Consider the following 13784-nt stretch of genomic DNA (forward strand, 5'->3'; position numbering starts at 1 on the left):
CCTTTCTTTTTGCCCAAGTACTTTCAGATGGTGAGATAAATGATTCAGATTTGCACATGGATGTTTCCTCGAAAATATCTCAAAGGGAGGTCCTTCTCGCTCTATTAACCCATTGTTGTCCAGCACAGCTGCTGCAAAAATAATTGGTTTTGCTAGAGATTGCATATTTGAGCCAGAGCCATTATGGGGGATGCCGGCAGGCGGAGAAGCCTCTGCCCTACAGTGACTCCCATCACAAAGTGAATCCTGCACACAGAGCAATGGCCCCCAGCCACAGGCTGCATGTACCAGTAATTATAAAACAGGAAAAAGAGCTTAATGATCATAAATAATAGTTGGAAGCAGGCACCCAACCATGAACTTCTGAATCAAATGGGGTCAAATCCCAGTTCTGCCTTTGACTGATTGTGCAACTATGGACATTATTTAACCTCTGAGCCTCAGTTTACTAATCTGTGAAATGGGGTTAATGTTGATCTCATTCATGTCAGACTTAAACTAAATAGCATATGTTTGCCTTTGGTTTTTCTGGGTCCTGAAGTTGTACAATTTTTTTCCTTTACTCAAATATTCTTTGACCCTGGTGGGTCAAATTTGGCTCCAAGATGTGAATTTGGGAGGCGCTGTGGATATTAAAAATTAGATTAAACTAAAATTAAATGCAGATGACTTGGGTGGCTATGATACCCTCTGGCTCCCCATAGGCCCCACCACTCCCTAGAGTCTCTCACCAGCCCAATTCATAAGGAGCTGCTGGCCCTGGAAGCCTGGGAGTTTTAATCCCTCATAAAAAATGTCTCTTTTCTACACATTAGGGATGGTTTGCATTTAGTTGCTCACTCTCTGAGTGATTCAGAGTGCTAGGAGATCAAATTAAAGTTTTATTTAATGTTTTGTTTTTTTTTTTGAGAGAGAGAGAAAAACATTGACCTGTTGCTCTACCTATCTAAGCACCTCATTCCACTGTACAGGATCCTTAGGAAGCCACTGCTTTCATGATTTCAAATTTCTAAGGCAAGATGGGAAACCGAGGCAGGTGAGTGGCAAAATGATCTGCTTAATCCTGAAGATAATTCCAGTGTTTCCCAGGTACCCAGGGTTGCTGCCTGTTCACTGTTCACTGATTTGTAAGTCTTCAGGGGGTTGTTGCCCCCACAGACAGAGCAGAGCTGGAAACCACACCCACCCACTTGTGGATGACCCAGACAAGTCGCCTCATCTTCCAGAGCCTCAGTCTGCTCATCTGGGGCTCTTTTGTGTGGGTGAGCGTGCAGCACCCACCTGGCACAGAGCATAATGGCCCAATCAAAAGCAGAGACGGGTGCTGGCCTTTTGATAAACAGGAGGTAGGTTGGTTCACTGAGCAGCATTTTAACAGATGAATCACAATTTCTGGGGGTTTGGACTCTGCTCAGACCCAGTATCTCAGGTACATTGTTGGCCTTGACCTTTTGTCATGCTGACCTTTGTGCTTGGTCCCAGAGGCGATGACATTGACCAATGGCACAACCTCTCAGCTTATCTCCCCCAAAGCCACCTTGCCTCTTCTAAGGTTCTGGTTTTTATTTTTTAATTTATTTTTCTTTTCCTGATTTTGTTTTTATAGAAGGCAATACCATTCTGCTTGGGGACACCGCAACATACTCCTGGCAGGGCAGTGGCTCCTAAGAGATGTGGTTCATGGATTACCTCATGATCTGACCTCAGTTTAGCCCTCACCACTTACCTGCTGCCCTGCATGTGGTCAAAACTAAGTATTGGTGTTCTGCAAGTGAGCTGTCCTCTCTCCACGCCAGGGCTCTTTACTCGTGTAGTCTTCTCCACCCAAACCCTTTTCCTCTGATCCCCCTTCAGCCTGGCACACTCCCACAACCCATGGGACATTTGGCCTGGCCTAAACCCATTCTTCTGTCCTCTGCTACACTATCCTAATTGTGCCCCTCTTCTTGCACTCTCAGTCCATGAGGTTGGGTGGGGTTGACACTGATCCCTTTCCTGGACGAATAACCCAGGCTTGGACAATCAGCCAATAAGAATCAGCCCTGGGAGCTTTCTTGGAAAGAGGTGCTATTTTCCCACTGGGGTTTTTCATGTAAAGCTGCCAGTGGCCATCCTTGTCTCCACTTGGGCAAAGTTTGGTCAGGAATGAAGCTGAACCAGAAGATATGAGATCTGGGGAGAATGAATGGTGAAAAAGATTTTTGAGGCCCTGGATCCACCCATGCCCTAGGCCTTTAGTATATCCACCAATAAATTTGTTTGCTTAATTTCACTTTTAAATATGTTTAAATCATTTTGAGTTAAGTTTCTGTCACAACCAAAAGACTTGGCTGCTATACATACAACTTTATCTGGTTAGCTCCACTGCATGTCTGGAACACAGCTCAGGCACCACCACCACACATCCCTTCCCTCCCCATCCTGAAGCCTGAGGGACAGCTCATGAATCTTCATGTCCCCATCACTTCATGCAGGGCCTCAGCAACAGGGCAGCAAAATGCCAGACAGATCTAAAACTTGGATTTCTCATTAGGGCTGCTGCCTTCACTCCCTCACCAGCCCCAGCTAAACCCACCACACCCCCTAACCCCAGGTTTCAAAAAGACTCTCACCTCTGTCTTATTCCGAGAGAGTACGCTGGCATCAATTGGGCCCAGGGACATGTTTGGCAGGACAAGGTTGAGAACTTTCGCGGCAAGGACCTAGCCAGGGAGGGAAAACAAGGGTATGAATGCAGTGGGATCCATGCCTGGCTCTGCCCACGGGATAGTTTACAGTAAATTAAGAAAAGCGACCCCCAAATTGAACATCAGCAAGGTTTGTTTCCCAAGGCTGAATGTCCCAGAACTCTCCCTGATCTGACTCAGACAGCCTTGAGTTAGTCTGATGCAGATCCCTGTGGGGATTGGGTGAGAGGTGGCTGCCAGGGCTGACAGAGGGAATGCATGTCTATTTTTCTTCTGCTTTGGATTCTGTTTAACAGCTCTCCCCACAATCACTCATCAGTCATGATTTTGAATTATTTTCAGGAGCTGCCTGGCTGAGCTCTTCTGCATGAGCCACTTAGCAGGGAATCCTAAAAAATGACACCACAGGAGCAGAATCACCTACGTCACCTGAGAGTGAAGCCAGACAGCTAAGAAGGCACCAAAGGAAACTGCTCTAATCAGAAAGAATCTGTTGATCATCATGGTTTCCCTTGGAGGGGGAACAAGAACAGTCACCAAACCTGAATAGGAGATGTGTAGCACAGGGAATGAGGTCTGACTTGATTCCTGGCTATGCTGCCTCATGCACATGGACTCGAGAGATGACCATGACCTGTTCCTTTAGCTGCCAAAGGGGACCACTGTATGCAAAAGCACCAGACACAGAGTAGGTGCTTAATATGTGCTCCTTGAACTTGAACCTGACTTTGGTACAGGCCTTCTGCCCCATCCTGTGCCATTTCTCCTGCTGGATCTGGTGTTTACCCAGGAAAAGCATGAACCTGGATCTCATACTTCTGCCTGTAGAGGGGGACTGTTCTCATTGCTGCACTGTGCTTAGACACTCTGGGATGAAAGATGCTATTACAAAAGTGAGCTGTGAAATGCTGAAATTAGAATCACATAGAAGCGGCAAACAGTGAATTCTCAGTGCAGGTTGAGGGTAAATGTCATGGAGCTAAGTGATGTCCCTTCAGTACCCCTGGCAGGGAGGCGGGGCACTAACATCTACTGAGTAACAATCTTTTGAAGCATCGGGCACGGTTGTAGGTGCCCAGTCTTTTAATCTCTACACAATTGCTATGAGGTGAAGGTTTATCCTGATTTAACAGACGAGAAAACAGAGGCTTAGCACCACACCATTTGCTCATCTGGCAAGGGGGCAAGGGTTTGAGTGAGGCTACTCTTTCCCTTTATGCTACCAGCCTTCATTATTCTTTCTCTCCTCTAATATACTCACAAATACAACCAAGATGATCAAGAACAGTTGACACCGATACTCTCCATGGTGACACAATTGCTATACTGCTCAACTTCCCTTTACACTCAGGGCTGTAAAACGTCCTACTTCTTAGGCTGCACAAGCATGATGTAACTCCATACTGCCATGGATCAGACAGAACTTTGCTCACATGCATGCACCTATTCTGAAATTCACATGGTCAGCTCTCCGTTTCTCAGTGCAAGGATGGCAGCCTCCTCCATCTAAGACTATAGTAGGTCATTGCACTCCAAGCCTGATGTCCAGACAAGTAAACCACATGCATATTGATTTGCTGCTATCAATGTGCCAGGCACTATTGCCAAGTTCTGAGCTGACCTGTGATAGCCTAACATAGAAATATAAGGAAATCCAACCTGACCACTAAGTTAGCACTTTAGTTGGTCCACACAATCTGAAACCTCATGGAATGGACATGATCTCAAGAGCCAAGGTAGGCTTATCAACAGCGGGTGGTGAAGGGGACTAGATAGCTGGGAAGGGACTCTTCCTCCAGGAAACAACTACAGGAGAAAAACTTGTTCTGTCCTTTCCCTGAGCCAGTGGTCTTTTCTTCCTCTTAACAGGGTAACTTTCTGCAGCTAAATTACTCTTTTAGGAAAAGAGCTTCATATGTAAAAAGCTTCATATGTAAAAAGAGGAGGATTTCTGGAGAAGTATTTGCTTTGCACAAAATGAACAGTGCAAGGGTTTGATCCCCAGAAGAAACACAACAATTGTTGACCACCTTACTCCCCCTTCCAAGTACTACAAGTCCTGGTAAGGACTCCTATAACTGCCAATGACCTACTGCCAAAGGCACAAACAGGAGCATACATGCATGACAGGAACACATCGTGCTTAGGACTGGAGGTGGCAGGTGGCTGGGCCAGTGGATGTGTGCAGCTGTATGCTTCCCACCACAAAAACTCTCAGCAGGGGGGCCTGGGGCAGCAGCTGTTCTCACACCCTAGAGGAGCTGATGCTGGTGGATTCAGAATGGGTGAATGCCCCTAAAAGGACCAGCTCATGACAACACAATTCCAGTGGCTGAGTGTAATAGAAGATACTGGTGTCCTAGCAATGAGAACTGGTTGTTCAATTACAAATATAGATGAGGGGCCAGTGTGCAGATGTTACTGTCTGCTCTCCATTGTACATAGTTGGGTCCTGTCACTAAACCCTGCAGGATGTCAATACAAGAACAGAAAAGTCTCAGCCCAGAGATGATTACTAAAACCTGTGTGTGAGTTAACACTTGGGAGAATGTGTGCAGAGGCCCCAGGCAGACGTACCCCTCACAGGAGAGGCACCATGAGAAAAAATAATGAAGAAAGTATCTTGAGTCAGGTTGTCCCTTAAAGTGACCTGTGGCTCCCTGTCCTCCCAGTAAGATAGCCCTTTGTTTTGAACATTCTTTTTTCCCCATTTGGTTAGGGTACTGATAGGGAGTGCAGCACACCTATCCAGCAGCCTCCCTTTTCTGATGTTCTATGGCTTCCCTGCTCTAACAATGGCCCTTAGAAAAGCAGCCCCATCAGCTCCTGGAGATGTGGGGCCTATCAGATCAGGATCTGCATTTTCACAGGAGCCCCAAAGCTTTAGTGTGTGCTTTGAAGTTTGAGGAACTGGCAGCTGCTGTCTCTCAAAGAAGCATCACAACCACCTCCGCCCAGATCCCAAAGACAGATTCTGATTGAGTTGGGGCCCTGGCATCAGTTTTTTTTTTTTTTTTTAAGCTCCCTATGTGATTCCAAGGTGCAACCAGAGTAGTGTTCCTGACCCACACTGGTTGGAGGGGAGGGGCACAGATGTCTTGGAAGAGATGTTTGGATGGCCCTGACCCTCACCTCTTTTTATAAATCTGCACAGAAAGTTCCAAACCACATTTCTAACAGGACTTAATTGGGGAGTGACAATTAATGTCACAGTTAAAAAAATTAGTTGTTTAGCTTTTCCCACAAAGATCCAAGAAGGATTCGGGGACACAGATGTTTTGAATATTTGCAAAAGAGAACCCTTGTCCCTGCTGTCCTTTGTGGGTTTGTTTATTCTGATGTCTGATAAAGGAGAAAAGGGTGGGCTGGGGGCAGGAAGAACTAAGCAGAAGCAGTGTTCATTGTGGCAATGAAGGAAGACAGAAGGCCGAGAAGGGGGTCTTGAGGTCTGGTAGTAAGGAAGCAGTGGGGGACGGAAAGAACCTGGAAGACTCCACACCCAGAAGGATCAGTTTTGTCCAGGTCACCTGAGTGGCTGCTGTTGCTTCCTGTCATAAACTCCTTCAGCCTACACTGTCAGCCATGAGAGCCCTGTACCTATGTCCAATGGGAGACAAAGGAAGCTATGACACAGGTGAGGGGGAGGTAGAGTGGCTCACCAGTAAAGACGGTGTAATCCAGGGTACTACCATTCTTGATGCCATTTCGACCAAACTCTTCGGATAATCCTGCATGAGTGTGGAGAAAGACTCAGATACAGCTCAGGAGAGGGATGACCCTGAATGGGTCCCCCTTGAAGTGAGAGACCCCGACCATGACCCCAACAGGCTAAGTCAGGTCTGTCCAACCATAGAGATCTCAGTGACATCAACTCAACAGGGACCCCAGGTCTCACTGCCTGAAAGTAATTTGTGGGCTGAGACCCACAATGGATGAACATACAGTCATTGATAACCAGCCCCAGAAAAGGGAGATGATGAAGTATAGCAATCAGACTCAGAGAGAAGGAGCCAGGCAAATTTGTATCAGACCTCCAGTTCTGTATCCCCAAGAAAGTCTCTTACCCTAATTTCTTCATCTGTAAAAAGGGGATAATAAAATGAACCTTGAATGGTTGCTCGGAATGTTACCTGAGTGAGACCTGATTCCCACAGCACTAGTCCCAAACTGCCCTTCAGGCTTCTGGCCCCAGAAGAATCTCTAGAAATAGGTATTAGTTGATGAAGGAATGAGCACATGCTGGTGTTGTTCAGAGTGGAGACTTCAGAAAAAGTCTGCTGAAGCTTTGCAACAAATGTCATATCACAGCTAAAACCCCAAATTATAAAAAAAATTTACAAAAGAGGACAATTCCCCAGAAACAAGGTCTACTTCATGAAGAGCAAGAGACCAGAATGTGTCCTATGTCCTTGAGGTGTCCTGTGGCATTCCTCGGTTAACTGCAGGCCCATCACTTTAAATACTAGCGACTTGTACAAATGCCTTTATTGATGCAAAAGGTTTTAATGGCCCTCTAAGATCATATTAAAGCTTCTGCCCATGAAAGACTTGACATGAGGGAGGCAATTACAATTGCTATCCTCTAAACTGGTTCCAGCAGGTTGACTGGTACAAAAGGAGGCTAGAATTCCACACCTTCTGTGTGGGTGACATCACTGCAAGGCTCAGAGGCCGGCACAGACTGTCTCAGGAGGGAAAGTGTGCCCTCAAGCAGACACAGAATAGAAAGCACTTACTGCGTGCTCTTTCTAGTAAGTTCTGGGAAAGTACCAAACACTTGCTCGCTGCTGAGGCTCCCCAAAGATACGCTGAGGTGATAACCCCTTCCTCGAGTCCTAAGTGTCTAGAAGTCTGAACGCCCAGCTATTAGACAGCAGGTGCCTACAGGACAGAGGTAACAGTGCCTCCTGGTGCATTGCTGCTGCCAAATTCACAAGCACAGCTAAGTCCCTAAGTCCTGGGTCTGTCTGCACTTGAAATTTGAAAGAGTGGCAATCTCCCATGCCCTCGCCCATTTTCTCTCCAGCACCCACTGCTCCAAGGCCCTTCTGGATGCTGGTGACTAAAACAAATAAGTGACATTCAGTTGGAAAGTGGCCTAAGTCAAGGAAACCTGATTTGGGTGGGTTTTGGGGGAAAGTGAGCATCCTTCCACACTCACTAGCTGAGCTGGTGCTCAAGTTGAACTTGAATGAGACAATTGGCCTCATTTCCTTGTCTGAGAGCTGGAAATAATTCTTCCTCCTTACAGGATGGTGATGGAGAGGATGTCAGCCAAGGAGTGCTAGGTTCATAACGGCCACTCACTTCTCCCTATTTGGCCAGGCGCACTTGTTGGTGGAGAGTGAAAGCATCCTGTATCTGACCCTGGACACCAGAGATGACCTCCAAGCAATAGGCAGGAAGGTCATTTAGAAGTCTAGCCTCCCAGCAGGCAGAGTCCCTGGGAACTCTCAGTGAAAGAAGGTGCTCTGCAGCCTGCTACATATTCCTGTGTGTCCTCCTGGGCAGGTGAGGAGACTTCAGTTTAGCTCAGAGTTTGACATCTTCCTACCTGGGCAGCCAAGGGTTTCCCCTCAGTTCCTGTTGTTACTCCTGCCCTGCCTTCCCCAGGGCATAATCTCCATGAAATAATCTCACTAACAGCTGAGACTGGTCTGATGAATTAAGATTTTTGTTTCTAAATTTCTCCTGCTCTCACTTCCCTTGTGCAACTGATACAGAGAGCTCTGATCAGGTCCCTGGGGAGAAGTAGGAGTTTGCCAAGGCAATGGCAAACAGTCTAGGATGGGACTGGCTGAGAAGCTGAATGCCTCTATAGCCCATGGAAATAAAAAGAGGGAGGGCTCTTGGGCTGGCTTGGGCTCTCTTGCTCCTGGGCAGGCTCTCTCTGGCTCTTAGGCTCTTCTTCCTTGAGAATGCCTGGGTGATTGTGCTGCAGCTGTCTGCATTTCCCAACAGATGATATTTTGGATGGGAAGAAACTCTGGGCACAGCCGAGGATTGGGCTGGGATGGCAGAGGGTGGCAGGTTTATTTTTTGGGTGTTCTAGTGGGGAAGAGCTCTGAGGCAGAAGCCTGCCATTCTTCCAAAATTGTATACCTTTTGTATCTTATGTTGTTTTAGTTTGTAAACTAACCCTATAGAAATAAGATAATTAAAAACAGGGGGAAAATATAGGAGAACCCAGGTGTTAGAGTTTAGCCTTAATTGAGAGGCTTAAGTGATTAAAGCTGTAACTAAAGAGTTAAAAGAGTTTAGCCTAGCCCTGGCTGCTGTGGCTCAGTGGATTGAGCATCGGCCTGCGAGCCAAGTGTCGCTGGTTTGATTCCCAGCCAGGGCACATTACTAGGTTGCATGCCAGGTCCCTAATTGGGGGCATGAGTTAGGGGCAACCACACAGTGATGTTTCTCTCCCTCTCTTTCTCCTTTCCCTCTCTCTAAAAATAAATTAAATAAATAATTAAAAAAAAAAAAAAGAGTTTAGCCTTAATTGCTAGGCCTAAATGACTAATTCTTGTGGAAAGCTGTTATTGCAAAATTGTGAAGCTTTCGAATAAAGAGTCCTTTCCTTTATCGCCAAACCTCTGCCTCTGAAATTTTGCCTAGAGGGTGGTGATGGGCAGCAGGACCTCATTTTTCTGTTTGGTAACACAACCACATTCTTACCAGAGTGTTGGGAGGACAGAAGCCCTGTTCAACCTAGCAAGTTGAAAACAGAGAATCCAGGTAAAAAACCTGAGGTGTGTAGGATTGATGGTAGGGGTAAGGGAGGGAGATCTGGCATTCTTACATTTCAGGGTAGGGGGTGTGGACAGAAAGAGGGGTTCTGTGGAAAGTAACCTCACAGGGTGATCTGATCATGAATTCCTAACTGGGAAGTCATGGTGGGTAGCCATATCCTAGACATATACCTTCTTTACAAAAAGGCTTTGCCTTAAGTTAGCCTGTCCATTGCATGTAGGTTAAATACACCTTTGAAATGCCCCCCATTTACACCCCTTTTTCTCAGATAAAACCACCAAGAGTGCAAATAAACTTAACTATCCTGTAATGTGAACCCAGCCTTGCTTTCTTCTACTTCCATGTAATCGTCCTTAAATTCCCTTGTTAATCTCAAATGCATACAAACTGAAAAACTGTTATTTTTTGGAGAATTTGACATCTTGTTCCCCAGTATATGATGTTAGTTTGGCTCTACTAAATTTATAAGAATTCTCTTCAGGTTTGGACATTTCTTGTGTCAACAGTCTTATGTCAACTTCTACATGACCCTCTGTACGAAAAAGCTTGAGATATCACACTGTCTGCTTTAATAATTTCAAGAACCTCGATAGCAGGAACTCCTGGACATGAAATAAACCTTTGAAAAGTTCTGAGCTGAGCTCTGGGTAAGGAGTCATGAGTCAGGAGGACTCAAGAGGCTCTGCATTCTATGGCCCCCTGACAATGCCACTGACTCAGGGAAAGGTCTGAACCTCAGCTTTTTCAGCAAGAGGTAGTCTATAGGAATCTGTCTACCTTTGGGACCATAAGAGCAATCCACTGTAAATAAATGACCTGAAGGTCAGTCAGTAGGGGCATCACCTAATTCAGAGCCCATCCCACACCAGGACCTCACCTAATCCAGAGCCCATTTTGTACTAGGGCCTCGCCTAACCAGAGCCCATGCTATAGTCAGACCTCTCCTAATTCATATACCATTTTTCATCAGGTTCTCAACTAATCCAGAGCTCATCCTACAGTGGCCCTCTTGTTATTTTGACAGGGAGGAGCAGTAGGAGGGACTGCTCTTGAAGCGACCAAATTCAACCCAAAACTCACAAAAGCTAACTTGCCAACCAAGAGAGAACAATGAAACACTAAGTATAGGGAGAATGTTCCATTTGTATAAAACACAGAGCAAATGGACTGTGTGTGTGTCTCCATAGAAGATGCATCTACTCCCTCTGTAATTCTGGCTGTCCACCTCCAACTGGGAAAGGAGCCTTCCCTCATGCAAATGTATTACATTACAATTTTTAAAAATTAAATTAAAAGATTCAGTGAGACTCTTTCTGGAAGGTTATCTCACAGGACCAGATGTGTGCAGATGTGATCAAGTCATCTGGTATGGGTACACAAATGAATCATAGACTCTATGAGTCAAAACTGCCCAAGAGCCAGGGACAGCAACAGAATTCATGGTGGCGAGGACATGCCCTCATGTCTGAGGGCAATGGGAAATCTAATTCATCTTGGTCAATAAGAAGAGACCTATGTCCCCTCAGGGACAGCTAACCCTAGATTTGAGAAGGTGATCAATTAGCAAAGGGCTTTGAAAAGTCACATTAGTGTGGCCTTACCCAGAAATTCTGTCTCCACCAGTGACTCTGGGAGGAACCCTTGCTGGCTCCACCTCACAGTTCAGCTGCCATGACCCTCGTGCACATCAACTGCAAAACCCCACAGTCATGGCTTTTCTCTAAGGGAAAGCATCCAGTGTTGAATACATCCACTTTTTTTCTCTGGGGAAACACCCTAGATGAGGAGTGAACAGCTCTGGATTCAAATCCATCACAAAAGTTGTGTGATCCTGGCAAGTCACTCATCCAGTCTATGCCTCTGTGTTTCATCCATAAAATGCAGCTCGTGACCTCTCCCTAGGTTGATGACAGGAGTGAGATAATGCACGTATAAGCACAGGACATGCCTGATACTCACTGAGCTGAGTAAATTTTCATGACTCCAAGCACATGAACAGCAGAGGGAACCTCCCTCTTCTCTGTGATCCTGGTCTTGCTTATCCTACTTGGACAAGAGCCCTTGACTGATTTGGCTCACATTTTGCAATTATAGTCATGATGGGAGCTGTCTTAGAGGTTGTGTCCCCTCTTGCACATTTAAATGGCCAAGAAGTAGCCACCTGTGACTCTGTTGATGACCTTGTTTCTTTCTGTGGCAGACTGCTGTCCTACATGGCACTGAAATTTACTAATGATAGTTTCAATAAGGCAGTGGTGATTTCGTTAAAACAGAGTAAAATTAAAAAGAGCTAGCATCTCTCTTCTTCCTCAAATTAAGTAAATTGTTGTTAACTATCAGACAGTTCCAAATTTCTCTTTTGCTCAACCTTTCCTGATTTAAAATTGGTGAAAATTTAGATATCTAACTGAAAGACCAGGTACAGGACCTGCCAGTCCATCTCTAGGGATTAAGTATGTGGCTGTGGGCTATAGGAAACATTTGAGGACATTTTGATAAGGTCTCATTCCCTCTCCTGTGCTCCCCTCTCTGGGTCCTCAGGAGAATACCAAAGGCCTCAGAGCCAAGGCAATGATTTAAATGATCCTGCTGTCATTTGGTAGCTGCCCAGTTCCCCCTGCTCCTGTTACTCACCACCTCACCCTTCCTGCTCTTCTGAGAGTTCTCAGAACTGGCTTAGGAGGCAGCAGTCCACCCTCACTTGGGTAAGATGGAGCGTCCCTTGGAGATACACAGGGTGGGGATTCTCTGCACTCATTAGGTTATTATCTCTCTCAAATCTTCTGCTCCTCAAGGACAGGTTCATCATATATCAACAACTCACATTCACAATTAAGCAGCCCTGCTGAGGACCAGTTTCTTATACTACTTATGGTAGTATTATCGGCTTGTTTGCCTTGGTAAAGGTAGTCAAAGCCCCAGAGCCAAGAGGTGTACACATGTGCCATTGTGTAACACGATAACCAGAAAAACAAAATGATGGCTGGGTTAGAATCAGAGAGGAAAGTGTTCTGGGATGGAGGACAGCTATAGTGAGCAAGACTGTGTTGCAATTACTAATAGCCTGTAATTCCACTTACTGTGTACTTTTGGCTGAAGTTGGAAAATATTCAGTGAAAATCAGCTTGAGCCTTGAATGTGACTTGTGAACAAAGGTTACTTTGCTGGAATCCTAACATGTGTAACCCTTTCTCCTTTTAATGTTCACCAATAAAACACGCACAAACAGGAAGTCATTTTTCCTTTGTCTTTGGGGAAAAAGAGCACCTGATTTAGAAATTAGAGAATGTCAGTGCCAATAATGTTTGAAATTTGTCCAAACCTTAACACAATAGTGTGTTAAGCCCAAGAATGGACTTTGGCCCCTTTCCCCAGACTCTGGCCCTAAATGGAGGTCTTGGGGAAGCTGGAGGAGTTTCATAGAATCAGAAGTCCACTCACCTTGAATGTTGTTGCAGACTCAGGATTGGCCAGAACCAAAGGTGAAATGAGAACCATGCCAGAGAAGTGGCCTGGCCTTTCTGCAGCCGTGAGGATGGTGATAGCACCTCCCTGCAATGCAAAACAAGCAGAGTTGCTGTGTGCCAGGTTCCACCAGCATATATTTTCCAATGAGCTCCATGGATGAGGTCTTCCTAAGCCTGGCCAAAAAGCCCAGAGGAAGTTCACCTTGGAACAGACAACATCGAATGTTGGATAAACTGGGTCTGCAATTATTTTATTATACTTTTTTTTCCAAGAGCAAACATTTCAGAGCAATACAAATAAGGTTCCTGCTTGTGGGCTATAAGTTAAACAATAATACTTTCCTATTTAGCTTCAAACCAAAAGCTGCTGGACATCCAATTGATCCATCCTGTCAGGCTTAATAAGAGGTTTAAAAATATCTGATAATAATAAGAGGTTTCTACACTTCCCCCCAACCCCCAATTCAGTAAAGCTTCAAGAAAACTATTTAGTGAATGTGCGTGGTGCTGAAGATGTGAGGCCTTGTTGTTTGCTGAAGATGCAGGGAATTTGAACCAAAGGTTGAAACTGCAAATGCTTACAGGGGCCAGGCAGGTAAGAGGAATGCAGGTAAGGAGACAGGCTGTGATAAAAGGGGCAGAAACTCTTCCTTAGACTGAAAAGTTTCCCCAAATTGAAAATCAGGCAGTTCAAATTCTATGTCAGCCAACACGTCAGGTTATCAGAGGAAGATCTGCCCTGAGTGCTGGCAGTTTGAGAATCTCCAATTTTAAGACTATACTTGGTTAATATTTACAGGGTTTTATAACTTTAAAAGGTGAAAAGGATTTTGAATGACCATTAAGTAATTGGATCCATGGGGAACCATTGACCCTAGTTCCGATT

At 45.4% G+C, this 13784-nt stretch overlaps 1 protein-coding gene across 6 annotated transcripts in view; it reads right to left on the reverse strand.

Moving 5' to 3' along the window:
• Window positions 1-13784, reverse strand: part of MGLL (monoglyceride lipase) — a 169669-nt gene that overhangs the window by 20362 nt on the left and 135523 nt on the right. For 3 of the 6 annotated variants that reach the window (XM_090285904.1, XM_090285902.1, XM_090285906.1), the window contains exons 5-7: window positions 12873-12983; window positions 6347-6415; window positions 2613-2702 (exon numbers count right to left, since the gene is read on the reverse strand). In XM_090285904.1, the coding sequence (XP_090142030.1) occupies window positions 2613-2702; window positions 6347-6415; window positions 12873-12983 (270 nt within the window). Of the gene's footprint in view, window positions 1-921; window positions 2173-2612; window positions 2703-6346; window positions 6416-12872; window positions 12984-13784 lie in introns of those variants that run through there. The other 3 variants (XM_090285907.1, XM_090285903.1, XM_090285905.1) reach the window with 3 other exon arrangements.

The sequence above is a fragment of the Furipterus horrens genome, unplaced genomic scaffold, assembly GCF_987537825.1.
Source record: "Furipterus horrens unplaced genomic scaffold, mFurHor1.1.pri manual_scaffold_8, whole genome shotgun sequence".
Classification (NCBI taxonomy): Eukaryota; Metazoa; Chordata; class Mammalia; order Chiroptera; family Furipteridae; genus Furipterus; species Furipterus horrens.